Genomic DNA, 22,004 nt, shown 5'->3' with positions numbered 1-22,004 from the left:
GGGGGGGGGATGTACGATAGGATTAATGTTTGACAGAACACGAGGTTAGCAGCAAGCAAGGAGATCCGTCTGAAGCTTAGCCGCCGCCACCGAGTTCGCCGACCGCTCGTGCTGCACGGCTTTACCTGCTATCGAACACGAACCGGACTCTGAAAGATACGATTTCGTTGACACTGCAGCTCCGGGAAAGTTCATTCTGCATTCGCACAATGGTGCCAAGCGATGACAATGACAGCTATCGTAAGCGGACGGCGCCAAATCATATATTTTTTTTGAGAACGCTGCAAAATGAGGAATGTCGCCTGCTTCTCTGCACCCGTCTGCCGTGCACCTCTTGTCCACCCTGCGCATCTCCGCCTTCTTGTTGTTCGCACCCCAGCTGCGGCGGCCGGCCACCTCTCCTCCCCGCTTTGTCCAAACGAAAGGAGCGTAAGGCGAAGCCTGGCCCACAACCGCGGTACACATTGTCCGTCCCGCGCTTGCATTGGTGGCGTCGAGTAACACAAGACGAGAGAGTGGCATTCTGCCTGTGTGTGTCTGCTTTGCTCGCAGCTGCCGTTCGCTGCTAGCTGGCTTTCGGATTGCGATTCCGATGCGGCGGCCTTCATCGGACATCAAGCAAGGGACAATCAGATTGACTAGTTTGGCAGACTGATCGATCTCGGATCTTATTTGACTGGCCACCGTTCCATCGATCGAATCCAGATGCCGGTATCTGAGACCGTGGCAGGGATCTTCAACTTTTGTGTTTCATTAAGGAAAAAGAGAAGGAGGTTCGGCGTGGGGAATTCCGCTACGAAGCTGCTTCGCCGTTCGTCGTACCGTGTGTGTCGTTTGCCGATATGTCGCAAGAAGAAACTTTCGAAAAGGGAAGGGAGGGGTGGCGCCATTTTCATCGACGCTAGCTAGCAACTATACTCACATTCCGTTAGCTCGGTAGCTGTCACTGGTCAGGTACGCTGTCGAGGCATGCACGAGGAGATCGTCCTTTTGTCAGTGCGTGCATTGTCTGTCCCGAAATGAAAACGCGCATCTCGACCGAGACCGACTCTGGCCAGGTGAGACGACAGGCTACAGCCACGCCACAGGATATATTTGCGGCTCAATTACGCGACCAACATTTCTGGTCCCTTTTCTTATCTTTTATTATGATATTTAGCAATAAGATGTTCTTTTGATAACTGCACCGTGTGCTGAGCCTTCTCTGCGACCCCCGCTCGTGCCTCCACCAACAGCATCGCAGGCTCATCAGAACAGTCGAGCGGGCTCGTTTGTCCTCGTTTCGAAGGGTTTCGAACGCTCAGAATCTCTAAATTGTGTTGTCGCATCCAAACAGCTGGTGGTACCAATGGCACCGCACCCCGCAAGATCGTGTCGAGCAGAGGCGAAACCGGACAAAAAAGGGAAAACGCGGTGCCGCCCAGACGCTTTGGCGTCGATTCTCACGCCAGACACGGAAATGAATCGAGTCCGTCGGGATGCTCGAATCTACAGTAATATAATTCCGCGCTTCCTTTGAGAGTGCCATTTTCACCTCGCAGACCTATCGCCTGAACGATGCCGCACGTTTCCATAAGTCCCGAGCCCGTCCGGATGCGCTCCGCGGGTCAGATGGTAACCACCTGCAGACATCCTTTGGCCCTCGTCTTTACGCAGCAGCCGCCGAGCACAGGACTTTGCAAATACAAGTGCATGTGCAGCTGACAAACCTACTGCATAGCTCATCTATCGACATGGTCGGTCTGCATCTATCAGCGACACGAACCTCTTACATGTCCACCAGGAGACAGCGATGACACAAACACAGCCCTTGATGATTGGATGCAGCGAGCCGTCAAATGACAGCTTTGGAAAACGTTATCGGGACCCTTCTTGGAGCGCCAATCTGCCGCAACACCAAGATGTGAACTGTAAGAATGGAACAGTCGTCGTTCGTGTATTGCGGCGCCACAGCCCTCAGAGCCACCAACGGGTTCCAGGCAAATGCCAGCGCTAAATTTGGTTGAAATGAGCGGCCTTTCGAGAGTCACGCTGATCTTACGAGATTATATTTTAATCCACACTATTCATATAAATAAAAAATATAACACGCAGATTTTATGGGGCCATGCCGTTGACTCTCACGGTACGGGAAAGCGGAATGTTGGTCGGAAAGAGGAAAAGAAGGAAAGATCTTGAACTTAAATTTCGATTTGACAGGCTGTCAAGCCCGGAAAAACGTGGCCATCTCATTCGTCGCTTTGCTCTGAGAGCCGATTGTCAAGATTCCCCTTTTTTGCCACGCCACGCCACGGCCACCATGTGAGCAGAGCGGCAAACTTTGGCGTGGGAACGACGGCTTACAACGACCCTATTGGTGGAGCGGCTAAGACGACGAGTGACGAATTCTCGGATCTCAGCGGCAACACTTACTCCCTCGCTGTCAGGGATGTCCGATCGCCAACCACATATTGTGATTCTGCCTTCGATGCCGGACATCATGTCACAGATCAACAGACCGGGTCTCACTTGCATCTCCAGTGACTTGGTTGTCAGGCCTGTTTCAAGTCTCAGCCACTGCCACGGACTCCGTTGGCGCCTTGTTTGCTGTCATGTGTGTTTGTACTTGCCCGAACTTATGGTTCGCAGCAAGGCACCGCGTTGCGCCCAGGACGTGACAGCAACTTTAGGAGAAGACAATGTGGCTTCCAACGATTCACCGCGAAATCCTTTCCTATAGAATCTTGGTTGGCCTCACGTATGCCACCCGACGCCATTACCCCCGTCCGAGAAGCACACCGGAAGCGAGTGTACGCCGGCTGTTGATCGCCACATTCGAGCTTAGACCAAAGGTGGAAAACCCCGCCGATCGCACACACTGTAACCGAGGGGGTAAGGCAAAATCCGCTGTCCAGGACATGGATCTGGCTTTCACCTTACCGACTTGGTCCCATCGATTCTACCCCGGGCACCAACACAATACAGAAGCTATCACGGGAGATCGACTTGGCCGACTTCGCCGTAGCCGAAAGATTTGATCGTCGGACGGACGGCGCGTAAGTCAGCCTAACTGTTACAATGTACGTACTTCAAGCTCCGACACGGCGCAGACTCCGACGACAGCGTGCCCGAGAATTCGAATCGATCCGACTTTGCCGCTCCGCTCACGATCATAGTCACGCTGCGTTGGCGCCGAGCAGGGGCGATGGCAGCAGACGCGAAGCAGTGCGCAGTCACAGCGGTGCACGACAGAGAGTATCGTGGCCGCCAGGGCCTTTCTTCCACGGGCATCCTGTGGCCGCATGCATTCCGACAATGGAGCTCCGGTGTAGCGAGCTGCCTTGGCGAATAGCCTGTACGAAGGCACACAGAATTGACAGCAGATCACCGAGCTGCCTCGGCGTCTCCCGTCTATCGCCTTCTCTCCTCACTCGTATCTCGACAGCCTCACTTTCAACACGGTGACCACGGCAGACTGCTTCAGCCGCCATTGTGGCTCGATATGGACGATGACGAGTGTTTTGGCTGCGGTCTTTTGTCTGTCATAATGGTCCGGCATTATGGGAAGTCATCGTATACACTGTATGCATTGTATGCACGCCGTACCCTCAATATGCACATTGTCCGCTCTTCATGTTCATCTTGGAGATGGCGTTCATTTCCATTCAATTACTCCTCAATTGGTCGGGCAAGCCGCCACACCGCGTACCTGCCTGGCGTGCTCGCTTGGTAAGCGAGGCGATTTTCCCACGACCCACTTGACCAGCGTCGACTCGCCTTCCGAGGCATGCACGCTACTGTATTTCACCTTACCCGTTCTCGTCGGATCCGTGGGTGGCAAAGGGCCCCGAGAAGGCTCGGGCACATCATTCATGCGTTACGCCGTGTCATTGACTGCTCCTGACCACAATCTTTGCCACCCAGGGTCGTTGCGGACCCTCAAAACCAGCTGCCGCGGTTACGATGCGTCGATGTACCTGTTTGGATTGTGCAGCCAACACGCGCTCGCACCATTGCGCACGTCCAGTTCGTCTGCGTTCTCTGACGGTCACGCCACCCGCTTGCCGCGAGGCCATGCGCTCACGTCGCGCGCGTTCCACTAGCTTGGATCCATCTCTATTCACGGCTTCTTCCAGTCAATAGCTATAGCTGAGCGCAGTCTTGGTCATCCCCGAAGGAAAGCTCGTGATAGGTGAGGCTATCGGACATGGCGAAGCTCGACCTTCATCTTCGCACTGGCAAAATGGGCTGACAATGGGATCGCCACGGTCGAGAGAGGAAACAATTCCTCTGGACCTGCAGCGGAGCCGAGGTGAGACCAACACTTCAACACACTACGACAATCGCTTGGTCCGCTGCAACAGTCTAAGCGCGCGGCGCGCCACAGCAGATAGAGGACGCGTGACAATAAAGCTGCCACGATCGAAATTTCCTATTGTTCTGGTCGTCCCATTGTCCAAAAGCCGGCGAGAGTCGTTGATAACAAGTAGCCGTCGTGCTTCACACGAGTACGGCGAATCAGAGACGAGTAGATCGACGGGCGGCTGGAGTGCGGCTACGAACCCGCTTCGCTGACACGTTGTGCGGCGCGGTAATCGGATCGGGCACAAGCTCCTCTCTCCCACACTATCAAGGTCGCTTACGCGCGCATCTGATTGCCAGTGGCATGCAGTAGGTGGCGATGACTGGAGCGACACGTTCGTAGGAAATAGCTACGCAGCAGTCCGTTGATACTTGGAGCTCGGCGACGATGTGATGATCCCCACCGCGATGCGGAGAAGACCCTGGCAGAGAAGTTCGGGAATTTTCTTGCTCTTGGTTTGCCCGAGCCTCAGTTGCCGATAAGGAACGCGATGGATTTTTGCGAGCTAGCAGCCGAAGCTAGTCTGACAGCGGCGACAGGCGAGGCGAGGGGCCTCGCGATCATGCTTTGCAGAAGCGACACCGGACCCTTCTGCGAGCGCTTCTGTGCTCTCTGCTGCCGAGTGTCAGATCTGATCGACAGACTTCTGTGAACAGCATAGGGTGCACTTTGGGTGGCAAAGTTGCCATCCGACGGAGGACGAAACTGTACTGTGCCCCTTGACCGATGACAGGACAAACCCAGGTCCTCGGTGTGTTTAGCTCAAGCGCTCGCGTCCGAGTCCCTGCCCGTCACAACCGAATGTGATCGCAGGAGGACGTCAACGCTGTCGAAGCAATCATGAGATCCGTTGAACGACGAAAGTCTCTCTGATGCTTTACTAGGTGGAATCTGCGGTGAGGTCGAACCCTTTGGGCAACCCTTCCCAAGGGGCGCTTCCGGCGGGACCTGTATTGGACGTAAAGCTCGCGTCAGAATCGTTACAACGTTCAACGTGGCTTCAAACCGCTTCGACTTGCGTGCGAGATGAAATTGGCCGCTCACTGAAACCGACGCTCCCTCGTGCGCCCGTCGACCACGCAGAGACTCCATCGGAAACTCGTCCGTCGGACGCGCCTTTCCGACTCCACTCTCTTTTTTTGCTACCATCGTCTCTTCTCTCTCTCTTTAGACGCTGAGTCCAGTGATTTGTCGGCTCTGCCTCACACGTTCCAGCAGACCGGTCACCGGCGACGGAACGGTCGCGACCGAGAGCAAGCAATGTCGCTTTAGTGTCAAATCGCAACTCGGACGTGCGCTGTCCGGCCGGAGGGACGCAGATGGAAGCGTTCCAAGCTGAGTTTAAGGTTTGGCGGTTCTGCACATTTTAGGCGAAGGCCGGAAAGGTTCCGAATCGGCTTGTCGACCGAACGTGGCAAATGCGACCACTCTGCGGCTCGAAGACGAATGCTTGACATCACTGATCTTCAAGGTGGTGACACACGGAGGACCCGATGCGAGAGCAGATCGCAACGTAGATCGACGTCTGCTTCCGAGTGACCCACAGCAATATTATAATAAACTCAGTTCGGGTAGACCATCCATGCTGACTTTTGCATCTTTAGGCACAGCACTTGCTTGGCATGCATGGGGAGTTACAGGCTCTGCAATCAGCTCAATCTGTGAACCAAATCAGGCCGCGAAATTCACAGCGCGAGCACGAGCGTTGAATGTCTGTAATGAGATTGGCCAGTGATCACCTCGATTCCCCCACCTTCCTGATGGTCCACGCTCATGATAAGCAGGGGGAACACATGGCGATCATGCGAACTTTGGCGAGTGGGTTGCTGATGTGTCACTCACATCCACTCGCAATTGTGCCTGTTTCTGACAACTGCATCCACGTTCACATGACTAACTTAAGTTGGCGAATTCGAATCAGTGCTGGCACAATCTCGGCTAGAGCAGTCAGACATATATCGATTCTATCCGAAGCCGAAGTGAGCCGCTACGAAACGAACTTAGTCGCAGACTCTTGCGCCACGCAGGGAAGACGCCGAGACCTGGCTTCCCTAAGCGATGCAAACCACAGAGGTTGACGAAGCTCAGTCATGACCACGATGATGATCGCAGAATGCAGCACCATGGGAAGCGGGGAAAATCCGAAAAAGAGATGAGTCCAATATATGCGCACATGCAGCTGTCGAGCACGCATGGCTTGCTTCATTAACCGAAACCAACACGCCGAAACAATTCATTGCTTTCCCCCCTCTTGGCTCAACCACACGATCGATGGCGTCTGCGCTACGTCTACCTCGCTAACCTGCTGGGGGTAGGGCAACGCGATGTTTGGTGTGCAGCCAAGGTCAATCTCTCATCCTGCTCGACGGTCGCGTCAGCTCGGAATTTGCCATCCGCTGCAGCTTTATCTTAGGCTCCTTCGAAGGGGTTTTGACACCTCGGACTGCGGCGAGTCTCACTCTCGTTCAATCCTTGACTCGAATGACGTCGCCATTAGCGGGGCAAGTCGACATCGGCACATAGATCGTGTCTGACCTGAGAAGATCCGTCGGATGAGTAAGAGTGGCCGATCCAATCTCAAGATCCAATCTCAGCATCCCTCCCGATTGTCGCTTTCGAGAGCCACATCCGCCACAAGCGAAAGGTATACACACAAAAAGAGTCATCAGCTACGACTTGCAATTTCGCATCGAGGTGCGCCTATGAATGTCAAGCCGGGGTCTCGTTCCAAACACTCCTACATGTGCACGAGAGTAGGTTGAATGAAAGAGAGGAAGGGGAAGGCAAGGAAACCCCTTGTTGCGGGTGCGAGTGGTGTCGAGGGCTGCGTCGTTGACTCGAGGTGGCACAAGGCTGCATCCGGCGCAGGGTGCATCTACTGTCCCCAGTATTGACGCGCGTAAGGGTAGTTGGAGTAGGCGTTGCTGCTTGCCTGGTGGCCGTATCCGCCGTACTGCTGGTAGTACTGTTGCTGCTGCTGCTGTTGCTGAGCCTGCTGTTGCTGCTGCTGACCCTGCTGGTGCTGCTGAGGCGCAGCTTGCGACTGGGACTGGCCACGGCCCACCTGACTGGAGGCCGATGCCGACTGAGTCGAGCCCTTGGAGGCGTTGGCGTCGTATTGACGGTAGCTGTCCAGGGTGTTGCCCGAGGAGGCGCCAGCCTTTTGCTGCGAGCCGAGGTGAGGGGTGCCGTTGTTGCCAGAAGCGGCGTTGCTCGAAGCAGCGTTTTGAGAAGGAGGAGCGTTGCCGGAACCGCTTCCAAGGAATCCGCCGAGGCCGGGAATGGCGTTGCCGTAGATCTTAGAGTAGTCGGACATGCCGCCGAGGCCGGGCACGCCGCCGCGACCGAAGCCCTGGTCGTACGACGAAAGGTTGCCAGAGCTGGGGGTTTGGCCGTAGTGGTTCTGGGCGCCGTAGGCGTTGGCGTCAGACTGAGGTCCCTGGGAGTAGGGCGAGTTGACGGCGGCGGGTGTGCCGGGCTTGGAGGCGTGCTGGGGCTGAGCGGCGGGCTGACCGTAGACGGGGTACTGACCGTAGCCGGCGGCTGGTTGGCCGTAGTGCTGGAACTGGTTGGGCATGTAGTAGTGCGGGTAGTAGTAGGGCATGATGCCGGGGAATTGCTGCTGAGGAGCCTGCTGCTGGTGGAGACCGGGCCCAGCTTGATGGCCCTGGAGCTGATGCGGCTGCTGGCTCTGGTGGTCGGCGCCCTGTTGGGACGCCGACTGCTGCTGACCCTGCTGCGAGACCTGCGACTGCGACTTGTCGTCGGATCGCTGACCAAAGGCGTTGGAGCCCTGGTCGTATGCGCCGTAGAACTGAGCGAGGCGCTGCGAGTCGAGGCCTCCATACATGGACGAGTAATCATGTAGGCCGTGCTGAGGTTGAGCGGCCTGCTGCGACTGGGCCTGCGAAGAGGTCTGGTTCTGGCCAATAGAGCTGTATCCGTTGTAGCCGTGGATCTGGTCCTGAGATTGATGCTGCTGCTGCTGCTGCTGCTGCTGCTGCTGCTGCTGCGGCTGGCCGGTGAAGCCGTACGAGTTGTCGAACGAGTCGGACTTGAAGCCGTTGTACTGCTGGCCGTACGAATCGGTTTGCTGAGGCTGAGCGACCTGAGCATCTTGTCGGTTGGCAGAGGGCGATGTAGCAGCGGCGACAGCAGGTGCAGGCGCCTGCGTTTGAGCCGGAGCGGCCTCTGCTTCGGTCTTGTTGGCCGAAGCAGCGGCGGCCGACTCGGGAGCCTCGTCGGCGTCACCGCCGAGGAAGTTGAGTGAACCAAACTGAACGCCGAGCTTGTCGAGCTGCGAAGAACCGCCAGCCATGACGACAGGTGCATCTTGACGAGCACGCTGGGAGGATCGCTGCGCTGTACCGCGAGGCGCAGTCTTGGAGAGGCCAGGTGGAGCGATGGCGGCGGCTCCTGCGTCTGGCGCAGCAGCAGCCTGAGTGCTTTCGGCGACAGGTGCGGATTCGAGAGGCGCAGCGACCTCAGCTTCGGGTTGAGCAGCAGCGATGACCGTGTCGGTGGTGGCAGCGGGTGGAGCCTCGAATGAAGGCTGGGCGACGGCAGCAGCCTGCTCAATCGATTCTGGCTGGGCTTCCTGGTTGGATTGGGCGACGACGGGCTCGGAAGAGGCAAATTCGGTGACAGGAGCGACCTCGGGTGCGGGTGCTGGAGCATCGACAAGTTTGGGAGCCTCAGACTTGCGTGCGATCTGAGCCCAGCTCATGCCGCCAACTTTTGGTGTGGATTTGGAAGGGGCAGGTACCTTGACGGCAGGAGACGAAGTCTCGACCGAGGTGGGAAGAGCGGCCGTGGTGGTGGCCGGCTCGGTAGCTTCCGGAGCGGCTGGTTCTGGAGCCGTGAGGGGGGCAGCGTCCTGCGAAGGTGCGACGACGGGCTCGGTGATCTCTTTGGAGATGGCGGGTGCCGGAGCGGGTGTAGTAGCGGAGGCGGCGGATGCAGCCTTGTTGGCTCTGGAAAGAGCCGCGGCCCAGCTGGTTCCGGACGTAGGGGTCGGGATGGGGGAGAAAGCTTGGGCGGTGGTCGCCTCGACAGTCTGGGTCTCAGGAGTCTTGAGTTCGTGTCCGTTGGCCTGAGGGGCAATGCCACCGCCTCGTCCGCCGACGCCGCGGAATCCACCTCGACCGCCTCGAGCGCCCCGAACGGAGGCACCTCCACGACCCCGACCTGCCGGAGCGCCGACGTGGTTGCCGCGAGCCGCAGGAGCAGCAGTGGAGGAGGGAGCGGCCGAGGCGTAGGGAGTCGCAGCAGCGGCATTGTGGTGTGAGCCGGTCTCCTTCTTGACCTGCTTCTTTGATTTGACGGACGAGAACTGTTCGACCTGGCCTTCCGAGATGCGAACGACGGCATTCTCGACGTCACCGAGCGACTCTTGGAGAGCGAATAGGAGGTCCTCGTCGGTCCAGGTGGGGAAAAGCTCTCGGATCATGGCGAGTTGTTCCGAGTATTTGGCACGAAGTGTGCGCACCTCCTCCGTGTCGTCTTGCACCTGATGAGAGCGGCCCTTGGGGCGAGGGAAGGACCCTCTGCGCGCAGCTGTGGTCGACATTGTTTTATAAGTATGTATGTAGTTGTGTGTTTATGGAGGTGGGAGGGACGGGGCGGTGCTTGCACGGCTATCTAGCGGGTGCGAGAAAGCGAGTCGAGCAGGATGGAAACGAGAACAACGATCAAAACAAGAGGCAGCCGAATGCACTTGTCGAGAGAGCCAAACGCAAGGAAGAGTACCGAGCCGGTTCGTGACGCTGACGAGAAGACGCGGAGGAACGAGATGGATGGAGGAGAAGAAGAAGAGCGTAAGATGAGTGCGAGTGCGAGCGCGAAAGCTGATCCGACACTCTGGAAGAACACAGCAACAAACACCTGTTGCGCAAGCGCGCGGCCAGCCAAAGCTGTCATTTGTGACCGCTTTCATCAAGGCAAGTGCGCCGAATGCTGTAGTAGACTCAGCCTGGAATTTGGCTTCCTTTCTCGCCGACTCTCTGTCTTTTCCAAAGCAGACTCGGTGGAGTGTGGCTTGCCTAAAAAGCGCCAAAATTGGTATGTTCCAACTTTCAACTTCGTCTCGTGCACTTGACCCTTGTTCTTTTACGCACGTACAGAAGCAGCAGGCAGAGAGACAGGGCTCGAGACTTCCCTTTCTTCTTTACCAGTGCCACAGAGGATGCAAACAGCCACGCGCAGTGCCTAGCCTACGCAGAGGGCGCAAAGGCTCTGAGGGCAGAGAGACTCGAGCACAGAAGAACAGGGTCCGAGCTCACTTTCTTCTTGCAGCGCCTCTCGCTTTCCTTGCGCAGAAGGTGATCGAGTCCATTGTATTGAAAATGATGTTCACGGAAGGCCACTTTCTATAGCAAAGCTTGGTTCACTCGACAGCATTGATTCAAATTTTCACTCACAGGCCGGTTTCGATTTCAATTTGATTTCAAAATTTGAGTAAAAAAAAAAGCTTTGAACAAATGCAGCTGATGCTCAACTCGGGATCCTTGGTCGGATGACCTCGCCAAGTCCACCGGCGCCAGTGCCCGCCTCCGCACAATTCTGCGCACTGACGGAAAGGGGCGATGCTGTGATGGAGAGATTGAGCCAAAGAAATGGTGGCTCTTGGCTTCAGACACTCGTCGTCGACTGGCTGTCCTGGCGGCTTAGTCATGCTTATTGACGTCCTCGGATATCGAAATTATCGTACGACACGAATGCCACTGTCGAAAGACCCTGGAAAATCGGTTCACCCGTGAATGAACTCTGCTGGTAGGCCTCGTGGCGTAGGGCCGATACATGATCATACAGCACAGCTCAGCGTTCGCAACTCGAAAGCGAGCAGCTCTGCGATTTGCTCTGCGATTTTCGAGCCGGCACTGAAGAAGCGAAGGTGGTGACAGTGCAAGCTACCGAAGTAGACGCCGCAACCAACTTGGCGTCACAGACTGACATCATGTGCTCTGCTCGCAAGACCAGGGCCAACGTCAATCAAGACAACGGAGAGATGCCCAGTTGGACCGCGGAGCTGCCGAACGAGCTCCTATACTGTTGTAGTAAGGTAAATGAGCCTTTGATCAGCACGGTAGCAAGCGTGCATCGACAGGACCAACCTTGACTTTGTGAATTCGCAGACGGTGGCAAACCATATCGTTTCTCGTCGGCGTTCCGGGGTCGTAACCGACTTGCTTGGTGTCTGAAAACCACTGCTACTGTCGTTCCCTCTCGCAGGAGAGAGACAGAAACAATCAGATGGTTTCATTGCGCTGTTTTTCGGCCACAAGGTCCGTCGAGCATAGGTCATCATCGGCTTGCTTCGGCAGCCAAACCACGCTTTCCGCCTACCGCGTGCCTCCGCGGCACGCAGTCAGCCAGTCCGGGACAATACGCGTGGTGCAGGGAAGGTTCCACCGCATCGGAGATGCCTGTTGTTCCGTCGTCAGGTCCAGGCCACTTCCTTTCGCAGACATGGCTTCTCGCATCACTCACTGCGTTCTCGAATTAGCGCGGCTCTGCCTGCTCGCCGGGATAGAGCCGACCGAAAAGGCTTGGCCACCTTCATCTCGCCCTCAGCGGCAGGTGGGTTTCAACTGCTGGGCGACACAGGGTCTTGGTGTTTCTTTCAGCGTTTCTGCAGAATTCGCCGCACAGCTGAGCTGCTGTGTCGATGAACCAAAAAAAAAAACAACAACAGAAACTCGAATATGTTGACCGCTTTTCAAGGTCCAAAAAACACAGCCTCGAGAGTCACGAGCAAGCAAGCCCCAAGAGCGCGAGCGTGGAGAAAGGAGCGCAGCGCCCAAATCTGCAACTCAGGCCAATCATCACATTTTGATCAGCCGGCTTTTGTTTCTCGCCCTTCATCATTGCACCGCTTTGATGGACCGCCTGTGCACCTACGAGACAGCCAAGCCCGCAAAGCTGCTCTGGTGTGCACCTGTCACCTGCTCAACTCAGCCCGCTCGGGCGACACGTCGACCCACGCCGATGCCGCGCCGCCCGCTGCAGCTCCTTTTGGCGCAAGTAACCACCCTCTAGCAACCCCGCACGTCGTTGCCATTCTGGCCGGTCCACACTCTTCTGCTATCCCGCTCTCGGCTCGGTCATCATCTTTGCAGCTCGATCGACACCAATTCTCACCTTCTCAGCTTTAGCATCCGCGTCGTCACCGTCAACAACAACCACCACATCTCGAGGCACTCCAAGCCGACCAGGTCTTCACGCATTGCGCTTGGTTTCAAATCCGACGCTGTGCTCCTCACCGCTCGCCCCTCATCATCAACGCATACTTTCTCTACAACACTGCTGGATCGCTTCACGGAATCTCTGCCGCGAGACCTGTTGTGCAGCCATCGCTCTGGCTATTCCGTGACCCAACAGAGCCGTCCGCGCTTTCGCTGCCATCTTGCTCATGAGCAAACGACGCTTCTCCGACATCACAACTAGCATTTATCGTGCCCAAAAGTACCGCCTCTTACAGCGGAGGGGGTCTCGCCGTGCCCTCACCACCGTCGCATCCGTCCCGCATTCGTATACCGACGACGACGTCCTAACGGACGTCCAAATCATGGCGACAGTCGCGACCGGTCCCGCGATCGACGACCTGATCAGAAACACCATGCCTATCGATGCCTTGTGGCAGCCAGACTCCGTGTCGCAACGCGCAGAGACGCCTCCTTCCCGTTCCGCCTCGATCAAGTCCAAGCTCGACATTTCTTCCGCCTTGCCATCATTGGCCGCAAGCCCGGTGCTCTCGCCTAGCGTGTTCTTCCTGCGCTCAGATGCAGAGTCTTTGGGTGACAATCTCCCGCCAAAGCCACACGACAGAGCGCACAGCGCAGCACCCACGTCGACATCCATCGATTCGACAAGCCCTGCAGCGAGCCCGGAATCGGCGACCATTGCTCACCCTTCCCTCAGGTCGCCATCAGCCGTCGCAGCGCCATCGTTCACTAGCTCTCCGTGCACCAGTTTCAATGGTCATGCAGACATTGTCCCATCACGCTCCGCTCGTCCGGGCAGGCCGACTCTAGCACGACTCAACACGTCCGAGATGCTGCGAAGACAGACTAGCACAGCTCTCGAACCTGCGCCTACGCGGCCGGCTGCAGGTCGCGAATCGCCCTCGGCTCTTAAATTGCAACTCGACACCTCGGTGCCACGCAGATCTGCAACATTAAGCAGCTACCCGCATGGCAAGAAGCCGAATCAAAGAACACCACCACATCCTACTTTGACGCTTCTATCGCCCGCATCGTCGGCTCGCGAAAAGGATAGCATCATTACGGGGACGACAATGGGCGAACCTCCAGCTCGAGCGGCAATATGGGATATCGAGGCGTCGGCCGATGCTCCACCCCGTGATGTGCAACGGACAAGAGACAACTTCAGCTTCGAAAGCGTCGAGTTTCAAGTCTCGACCATCCTGCCTGATTTCCTCTACCTTGGGCCCGATGTGCAGACAGACGAGGCCATCGAGCAACTCAAAGCCATGGGTGTGCGTCGAATACTCAACGTCGCCTGCGAAATCGAGGACACTGGACCTTTGAGGATTGCAGATCGGTTCGACCGATACCTCAAGCTTCCCATGCTGGACAGCGTCGAAGCAAAGGGGGTGCAGAGCAGCATTGAACAGGCCTGCTCCTTCCTCGATGATGCGCGCCTCCGGTCAGAGCCCGTGTACGTGCATTGCAAAGCAGGCAAATCACGTTCCGTAACCATCGTCATCGCCTACCTGATCCACGCGCTCGGTTGGACCCTTCAGCGATCCTACTCCCACGTCTCGGAGAAGAGAAGCGCGATATGTCCCAACATCGGGTTCGTCGCCGAATTGATGCGATTCGAGGAGAAGAAGCTCAACATCGCGCGCTCCACGGGAATCTACAGCGACTCGACCGAGACACCGCCGCCTGGTGCTTCGAAATCTACGCCGCATCTGCTTGCAGGCGCGCAGCAAACCCAGAGCGGTCTCCCCTCGTCAACAAGTGATACCTCGCCACTTGTATCGGCGCCCGCGCAGCACGACGCTCACAAGCACCTCGACGGCGACACAAGCTCGAATCTCGCAGGCTCGCACTCCCGATCCTCCCCCAATTTGCCATCCTTGCAATTTGGCAGCAATTGAAATTCAAGGCGCCGTCTATGCGATGCAATCTTTCTTAACAATGGACAATGTTTCCCTTCCCTGTTCCGATATATCACGTCACCGCTACATTCAATCCTCAGTTTTTCTTGTCTTCACAGAGCCGGAGCTCTGTTGTATTAATTCTATGTCTACCTTCTCTTCCCCTGACCATGTCTACGCGCAGACCCAGAGCTTTGATACCTTTGAGTTCGGATAACACGGAAGCGGGCGATCAGTTGATCTGAAAGCGGGCATCTCTGGTTGGACAAGCACGCGATTCCGTACGATGGTAGACCCTGCATGGCGCTGTCAATGTCCGACACCAGTACATAGAAGATTTGCTGATGATGTCACGGAGGAGAAATCAGCCGGGCTATCAGCACACCAAGCGAATACCATCGGATTGGAAATCAGGCCGCGAGCATTCGATTCGGACTAGAGCGCCCGAACTGTGTCCGGGCTTGTGACGTGCGGAAGAAATCTGCCATCATGTACGATTCGACAGGGGAGCCCGCACAGTGTGGAGTGTGAGTCATGGCTGCATTTCGATCGCCACCGCTCGCTCAGAAGACCCTGCAGAAGCCGAGCGTTTTTTTTCCGCGTGTGGTCTAAGCGAAATATTTGTAAGGGGTCCGTCCCAGCGCAGTGGCGGTGGAGGTGACAGCGATTTTTGTTCGGTTGATATTCCGTCATGAGGCGAAATGTCAAACTGCGCATGCGCGCCAACGCTCAGCTTATGGAGCATCGACGGACGTACCGATGCAAGCCAGCCATGTTTCTCGGGATTCAAGGCTCGGACGGCAGGAAGCCGGTAGCGCGGGATGATGTACACTGTCAGTCGGGGGTCGGGGTCTCGGTCAGTCAGCAGCGTCTATCTCCGTTTGTCAGAAGAGGTCCTGAGCGATTCTGCCTCCGGAATGACAGTATGTGCCAGAGAAGGTCACCCGACTGCCTTTCTTTGCCACATCGAGCTTTCACTGCTCTCTGCTTCCCTGATTGCAAAGCGTAGATCGTGGAACATACATAAGGCGACTGCTTCGTTGATCAGACTCGAACCTGTCCACGAAGCATCTCCGCATCCGTACCATCACACAACATGTCGTCAACCACATCAGGACTGCGAGTTCGCTCCCTTCAGGAGGACACGTCCGACGAGCCCGGCGTCTACAGCGCTTCGAACGGTGTCCCCATTCCCCACGCCTACGAGGCTCAGCGCGTTGGTCGTGAAGGACCTCTTCTTCTGCAGGACTTCCACCTTATCGACCTCATCTCTCACTTTGACCGAGAGCGCATCCCTGAGCGTGTCGTCCACGCCAAGGGAGGTGGAGCGCACGGTATCTACCGCACAACCCACCCCATCCCCGATCTTTGCCTGAACAACCTCTTCGCCACTCAGACGGAATGTCCCATCACGGCGCGATTCTCCACCGTCGGCGGCGAGTCCGGATCGCCCGACTGCGCTCGTGATCCTCGCGGCTTCTCCATCAAGTTCCGCACCGAAGACGGAAACATGGACTGGGTTTTCAACAATACGCCCATCTTCTTCCTTCGTGATCCTGCCAAGTTCCCGCACTTCATCCACACGCAGAAGCGCGATCCTCAGACGCACCTGACCCACAGCGACGACTCGATCCACTTCTGGGACTACATGGGAGCCAACCCTGAATCCGTGCATCAGTTCCTGTACCTGATGGGTCCTCGTGGTATCCCCGCTAGCTGGAGACACATGCAGGGATACTCGGGCCACACGTTCAAGTTTGTCAACAAAGAGGGCAAGTGGAAGTATGTTCAGATCCACGTTCTCTCGCAGCAGGGAACCAAGAACCTGACCAACGAGGAGGCTGCAGAGCAATCGCCTGACGCCCATCAGAAGGATCTCTTCTACGCCATCGAGAACGGCGACTTCCCCAAGTGGGACGTCAAGTACCAGATCATGGACCCCGCGGATGCGCCCAGCTCTGGCGTCAACGTCAACGATCTCACCAAGGTCTGGCCTCGCGACAAGTTCCCTCTCCACCCGCTCGGTGAGATCGAGCTCAACAAGAACGTCGCCAACTACTTTGCCGAGATCGAGCAGATCGCCTTCAACCCAGCCCACCTTGTTCCCGGTCTCGAGCCAAGCAACGATCCCGTCCTGCAATCTCGACTCTTTTCCTACCCCGACACGCACCGTCACCGTATCGGAGTCAACTACCAGCAGCTCCCCGTCAACCAGGCCCACCCCAAGCACATCCCTACCAACTTCCAGCGCGACGGCGGTATGGCCTTCTACAACCAAGGTGCACGCCCCAACTACATCTCGTCCCTTGCGCCGCCCGAATTCCGCTCGCGTCAGGTGGACATCGACTCCGTTCATGGCGATTACGAGGGCCATGCGATCGCATTCCTCTCTGGTGTTCAGGAGGACGACTTCGTCCAGCCCCGCGCCATGTGGCACAAGGTCTTCAGCCAGAAGGACCGCGAACAGACGATCGGAAACATCTCGGGTCACATGTCGACGTGCAAGAACCAAGATGTGCTCAAGCGGGCCATCAGCGTCTGGCACCAGGTCGACCCCGAGCTGGCCGAAAAGATCGCAGAGCCCCTCGGTCTCAAGGGCAAGTACAAGACCGATCTCAGAGGAGAGGTGTTCAACGGTTCCCACAACTTCTTGGGTAGAAACATGGACGAGGAAGCTGGTGCAGCAGGTCAGTGGAGTCGAGCCGATGGCGCAAAGAAGACGAGGGAGCCCGTGTACGGCTTGACCTCCAACGTGCATGGACTGGTTAACGGTAACAAGACTGATGCTTCCACCACCGCTTGAAAATCTTCACCCACAAGAATTGTTCTATCTAATATTACAGCTATATAACTTCTGCAACGATTGCAAGTGATGATCAATGTTAAGCAAAACCCTCATGCATCTACGTTACTGTGTGCTTCAATGACGTGAGCCACAGTATACTTGATTGGAGGTGCAGATCTCAAAAACGTACGCACAGCGAGCAGTGAGTTCTCACACGCGCTGGAGGCAAGCTCGTGTTCTGAGTTTGGAATCGAGATGCTCTGCGGCGACCGACCCTGGGGCACGTGGATGAGGCTGCACTGATCGCGCTTTAGCCGCTGGCTGCGCGGTCATTTTGGTTTCGAGCAAACTGGAATGAGAAGAGCATTTCTACGAATGCAAAGCGACAGCGGACAAGGACGCTGCTCTAGGTGGTGCACGCTTGATGTACGGAAGCGGAGATGCGAGTCCGGGAGACGCAATGGGTCTGCGTGCGGCTGTCCGGCGACTGGCAACCCACACTCGATCATGATCAACGATGCTGGATGATCCGACGGAACGCGAGCCGGTAAACTGCTGCGAGCCTGTCAACCTCATCGCTCGGAGATACGATCTCGAGTTGGGTGAATCCGCTGTGTCTGAGACCGCTGTGCTGTGGAAGGAAAAGTCGGGATCGAGCTCGGTGTACTCCGAGGGTTGAGTTGCGACCCCGCCTGCATTGATACGAGATGCGCGCTGTTTTGGCACTGTGATTGTGCGGTGAAGGTGCTCTTGTGCCTCTTCTTGCACCCTGCTCATGTCGCTCGCGCTCAGATTGTCGTACTCGTACTGCGGCAAGCGGGACGACGAGGCTTCCCGGCGAGCTGAGCCGATGCTTGAGTCGGCACACGCCTGAGAAGGGGGTCTCAGCGTCCAAGCCTCGTCGAATGGTGCGCTCCTGCTCGGCTTGATGTGGACACGCAGGCCGAATTCCAACAATGTGCCTTGCTGGACGTCGGGCGCCATTTGCGGCTCTGTGAGCTGGAAACTGATCTCAAACCCAGGCACGCTGGTGTCGGATATGTTTTCGGATGCGGCCGCCGTGCGCTGTCGCTGGTAGTTCGATTGCTTCAGACCGCTCGGAGGATCGCTTGGTCGTCTGCGATTGTGGCGCGCTCCCAGCGTTGTGTTGGCAAGGAAACGATGATCGTGGGGAGTGGAATGAGGCCTTGGCTGCAGATGACTCGTGCTATCATGTGACGCCAGATGTTGGTCTTGGCTGTTGAATCGAGCGCCATGACGACTTGAGTCGGACAGAACACGACGTGGAATCGCTCGCTGATATTGTCTCAAGCAATCCCAGGACCTCTGTCCCGGGCGAACTTCGGCAAGAGGTGCTTTCTGCGATCCATCAGGAATGCTGACCCTAGTCTCATCTGTCAAGGCAGAGCCTGCAGGATTGCTTTGTGCAGGAGTCCACAGCTCCGATACGATCGTCCGAGGGGAGGTCTCGACGGTGCTGACGGCCAGTCGTCTCGGTGTGCTGAACGCGGAGCTCAACGTTTGCACCTTCGCTGGTCTGAACGAGGCTTCCTCGTGGCCCGAGATTAGAGTCCTTGTAGGCGGTTTGCGCTTCGTCACGGACACGTTTTCTTGCTGCGTTGCGGTGTCCGCAAGAGGATTGTCGCTCGGACGCAAAGGTGATCGAAGCTTACCATCCTGAGCATCGCTAAACAAGCCTTTCAGGTCAGTGCAGAGTGCGCTCTCACGAGGAAGAGTGAGACCGGACCTGACTATGTCACATTTCCGCTTGTCTGAGCTGTCAGATGTATCTTGCTGGACTGTTCCATTCCGGTAAGCTGGACAATTGCCATGGCTTGGAGGACTTGGCGGCGATTTCGTTCCAGCCGGCCTTGTGCGCCGTCCAGGCTGAAGAGGAGTTTTCTGAACGACTGGAGAGGATGGAGAAGAACGAAGTCGCATGAGTGGTCGCTCACGTCTTGGGGTCGTCTGCGTGGTGGGTGCTTCCGCTCCGAATCGCGACAGCTTCCCTGGAAGCGGACGTGACTCCCGACGAGGCGTGGTGTGCACAGCAAAGTCTGACGTGCGCCTCAGGGTCAGGCGCTTGTACGTCGCCACCGACGCGACTTCCTCGTCGTCACTTGCCATATTGACACCGTCCCAATCCTCGACCATTCGACCGACGTGGTGCTTTGTATGATCTGAAGAGACAGCCTGGATCGACGGCTCGTCTTTTGTGGCTGACCACGAGTGCAGCATGTTGGTGACAGCGTTCTTGCGACCCGTCTCTGCGACATGTCGCGATCTTGACGTGTCTAGACGTAATGAGGTAGTCCGCTCGTCTCCGGCTACATTCTGGTTTCGACGCGAGTCAAGCAGTTTCAAGCTGTCTCGGCGTTGACGTGTGGAGCTGGAGATTCGAGCTTCCGGTATCTTGAGACGACCAGGAGTCCGTCTGACCTTCTCTACTGCCTGCTGTCCGGCACGGGCCCGTTGAGAAAATGACCTGCCTATAATCTCGCGGTTTGGCTGCGCTGGCGATATGTGAGGTAATAAGGATCGGCCTGGATCACGCCTCGAGTCAAGGGATCTGATCTCGGCTGCGACAGGATCTCCATCGGGGCCATGAGTTGGCTCTCTCGTCGAAAAGCGACCGTCCGTCATATGGTCGACAGAGGCTGCCTCCTCTTCGAAGACGTTTTGTTGAAGAGTCTCGAGGCTCCGCTGGTGCTCAATTTGAGCCGGCCTTGCTGTCGTACCTGAGGTCAATACGAGTGACAGTGGTGTCGGGGCATCATGGCCTTTATGCGGACTAGCTGGTTGCTCCGGGATGGATCCGAACTCGTTCATAGTGGACTTGATCCAGATCGCAGTCCTACTGAGGCGCGAGTCTCTCGATCTTGCATTATCTATCGGAGAGGCAGGCGTATCGACCATATCGATCAGGTCGAACAGCATTGCGCCGTTTGCCACGGATCGATCACTATCCGATGAGTCTTGCAGGTCATCTTGCGAATGCCACGTCAAGCGATCTGAAAGCAGCGCTGGGTGCGTCTGGGTGCGCTGGTTCACGCCTTGTCCGACCCTCTCCTTGCTGAGGAGGGACGAGTCTCTCTTGGCTTGATGCGACGCAGTGTCTCCACCCTCCTCTTGTTGAAGAGGACTGCGTGATGTCTCATCCAAGTCATCGAGCGAGGGCTTCCAGATTTCTGGAATGTCACCGGCTAGGGCTTCATTTGCGACGAGCGTCTGATGACGACGATTATCGGAGCCTTCGATACCGTTCTGATGGCAGCGGGTGTCAATGTGAGGCGGAGAGTCCAACAGCTCTAGCTCGCCCAACAGAGCTCGATGTGCTGTCCAAGAGAGCTTGCTCTCCTGAACTTCGAAATCCCTGGAGCTTCGTGGAGTGGCAGGCAGCCTAGTATCGCCGCTTGACATCGATGCGCGCGAAGATCGATGAGATGTCGCCTGCGCGATCAATATATTCGCAATCTCCCGTGGAGGAGGTGAACCAGGTCTATGGTCGGCTTGAGTCAAACATTCCTCGTCTTGTACATGCGAGCTTGCTTTCTCGCTTCGGGGACTGTCCTTCTCCTGCTTTAAGATCTCCGTCTTCTCGTTAGCAGCGATAGCTAGGGAAGCAGTAAGATCTGAGAAAGCCGACGCAGGAATGACCAGTGTGTCCTCTAAAGTGTCGAAGGGAGGGAGGTAACACTCTGTGCCTGTCGCAGACTGGGGATGAAGAGTGACAGGGCCTGGTGCGGGAATGATCTCTCGAAACGCCTCACCATTGTGTTGTTGTTCTGTGAGATTTCGATGCAAGACGTCGACCTCAGATCCAGCGATCAAGGAGCCGTTCGTTGAAGGCGAGGGCTTTGTTTTCTGAGAGCTCGGAAGGTACTTGACGAATGGGCTCGAATTCGGACTTGTTTCGATATAGAATGAGGATGTTGCAGGTGTCTCTAGGCTATTAGAAGTTGATGCTCCCGCCTCGTCGGCAAGGTTGGAGAAGAGGTGGACGGCTTTAGCGACCTTGCTTCCTGGATTGCCCGCGCTTCGAGGTGAGCTCAGATCTTTGGTGAAGGTCGGCGAAATCGGAAACGGCGATGCTCTCAACTTCTGTCTGGCCACATGAGGCGATGTTGCGGGGCCGGGAGAATTGATTGCTGGTGTAGAGATGACATGCGATGATTGAGCCAATGTCGTGCGCGGCACCCTGGAATTTGGTCCCACGAAGAAGTTGGCAGCTGTCTGTGGCAGCTTGCGAGCCGCCGATGCTCGATCACCATCCATGAGAGAGAATCGAAGGTGGCGCCGGATTGCGTACTACCAACTAGGAATGACGAGTGGCGTGATCATGTTGTGAAAGGGCTTTCAAGAAGCTGAATGCTATGTTGACGGTGTGAAGAGCGTGCACACTCGTGCACGTTCGTCGTGCAAATTAGACTTGCGGTCCCACACATAAAGCTCCGCCCACGATGCACGGCCTGGCATCTTGCCGCAAGTGATTCTTTGTGATTGCTGCAAAAGATGCAGATTCGATGTGATCTTGGAGAGGGAGGTTGTGAAGTGGGATCGAGCCTCTTGCTCGCACGAGCAACGAGCTGCAGGAGCAGCGCCTGGCTGTCAAACTTGGCGCCCAAACCGTCCTCGCATATTGCGTTGCATTGCAGATTCGCGCGACCCTTGCATTTTTGTTAGACTTCAGACACTACGAGGAAGGGCTCCTGATCACAGATCGCCGAAGCGGCATTGTACGTGGAATTCCCTGC

General features: G+C 56.5%; 7 protein-coding genes across 7 annotated transcripts; 3 read left to right on the top strand and 4 right to left on the bottom strand.

Moving 5' to 3' along the window:
- Positions 1–668: 668 nt before the first annotated feature.
- On the bottom strand, positions 669–3,853 carry PHSY_006356 (fumarate hydratase; the record flags this gene model as incomplete). The annotated part of the gene is made up of 3 exons (XM_012336958.1): positions 669–858; positions 3,068–3,332; positions 3,793–3,853. 3 exons carry the CDS (start codon positions 3,851–3,853, stop codon positions 669–671), a joined length of 516 nt encoding a protein of 171 aa, XP_012192348.1.
- Positions 3,854–5,104: 1,251 nt separating this feature from the next.
- On the bottom strand, positions 5,105–5,434 carry PHSY_006355 (diphthamide biosynthesis protein; the record flags this gene model as incomplete). The annotated part of the gene is made up of 1 exon (XM_012336957.1): positions 5,105–5,434. The coding sequence occupies one exon, from the start codon at positions 5,432–5,434 to the stop codon at positions 5,105–5,107; it is 330 nt and encodes a 109-aa protein (XP_012192347.1).
- A 1,783-nt stretch (positions 5,435–7,217) lies between these two features.
- On the bottom strand, positions 7,218–9,911 carry PHSY_006354 (hypothetical protein; the record flags this gene model as incomplete). The annotated part of the gene is made up of 1 exon (XM_012336956.1): positions 7,218–9,911. The coding sequence occupies one exon, from the start codon at positions 9,909–9,911 to the stop codon at positions 7,218–7,220; it is 2,694 nt and encodes an 897-aa protein (XP_012192346.1).
- Positions 9,912–11,297: 1,386 nt separating this feature from the next.
- PHSY_006352 (hypothetical protein) lies at positions 11,298–12,012 on the top strand (the record flags this gene model as incomplete). Its single annotated transcript, XM_012336955.1, has 3 exons — positions 11,298–11,402; positions 11,573–11,625; positions 11,808–12,012. 3 exons carry the CDS (start codon positions 11,298–11,300, stop codon positions 12,010–12,012), a joined length of 363 nt encoding a protein of 120 aa, XP_012192345.1.
- A 740-nt stretch (positions 12,013–12,752) lies between these two features.
- PHSY_006351 (hypothetical protein) lies at positions 12,753–14,465 on the top strand (the record flags this gene model as incomplete). Its single annotated transcript, XM_012336954.1, has 1 exon — positions 12,753–14,465. The coding sequence occupies one exon, from the start codon at positions 12,753–12,755 to the stop codon at positions 14,463–14,465; it is 1,713 nt and encodes a 570-aa protein (XP_012192344.1).
- Positions 14,466–15,156: 691 nt separating this feature from the next.
- Positions 15,157–17,268, top strand: PHSY_006350 (catalase; the record flags this gene model as incomplete). Its single annotated transcript, XM_012336953.1, has 2 exons — positions 15,157–15,276; positions 15,604–17,268. 2 exons carry the CDS (start codon positions 15,157–15,159, stop codon positions 17,266–17,268), a joined length of 1,785 nt encoding a protein of 594 aa, XP_012192343.1.
- A 351-nt stretch (positions 17,269–17,619) lies between these two features.
- Positions 17,620–21,525, bottom strand: PHSY_006349 (hypothetical protein; the record flags this gene model as incomplete). Its single annotated transcript, XM_012336952.1, has 1 exon — positions 17,620–21,525. The coding sequence occupies one exon, from the start codon at positions 21,523–21,525 to the stop codon at positions 17,620–17,622; it is 3,906 nt and encodes a 1,301-aa protein (XP_012192342.1).
- Between the last annotated feature and the right edge of the window lie 479 nt (positions 21,526–22,004).

Source organism: Pseudozyma hubeiensis (assembly GCF_000403515.1).
Source record: "Pseudozyma hubeiensis SY62 DNA, scaffold: PHS58, whole genome shotgun sequence".
Lineage (NCBI taxonomy): Eukaryota > Fungi > Basidiomycota > Ustilaginomycetes > Ustilaginales > Ustilaginaceae > Pseudozyma > Pseudozyma hubeiensis.
This window is presented reverse-complemented; position numbering and strand designations above follow the sequence as displayed.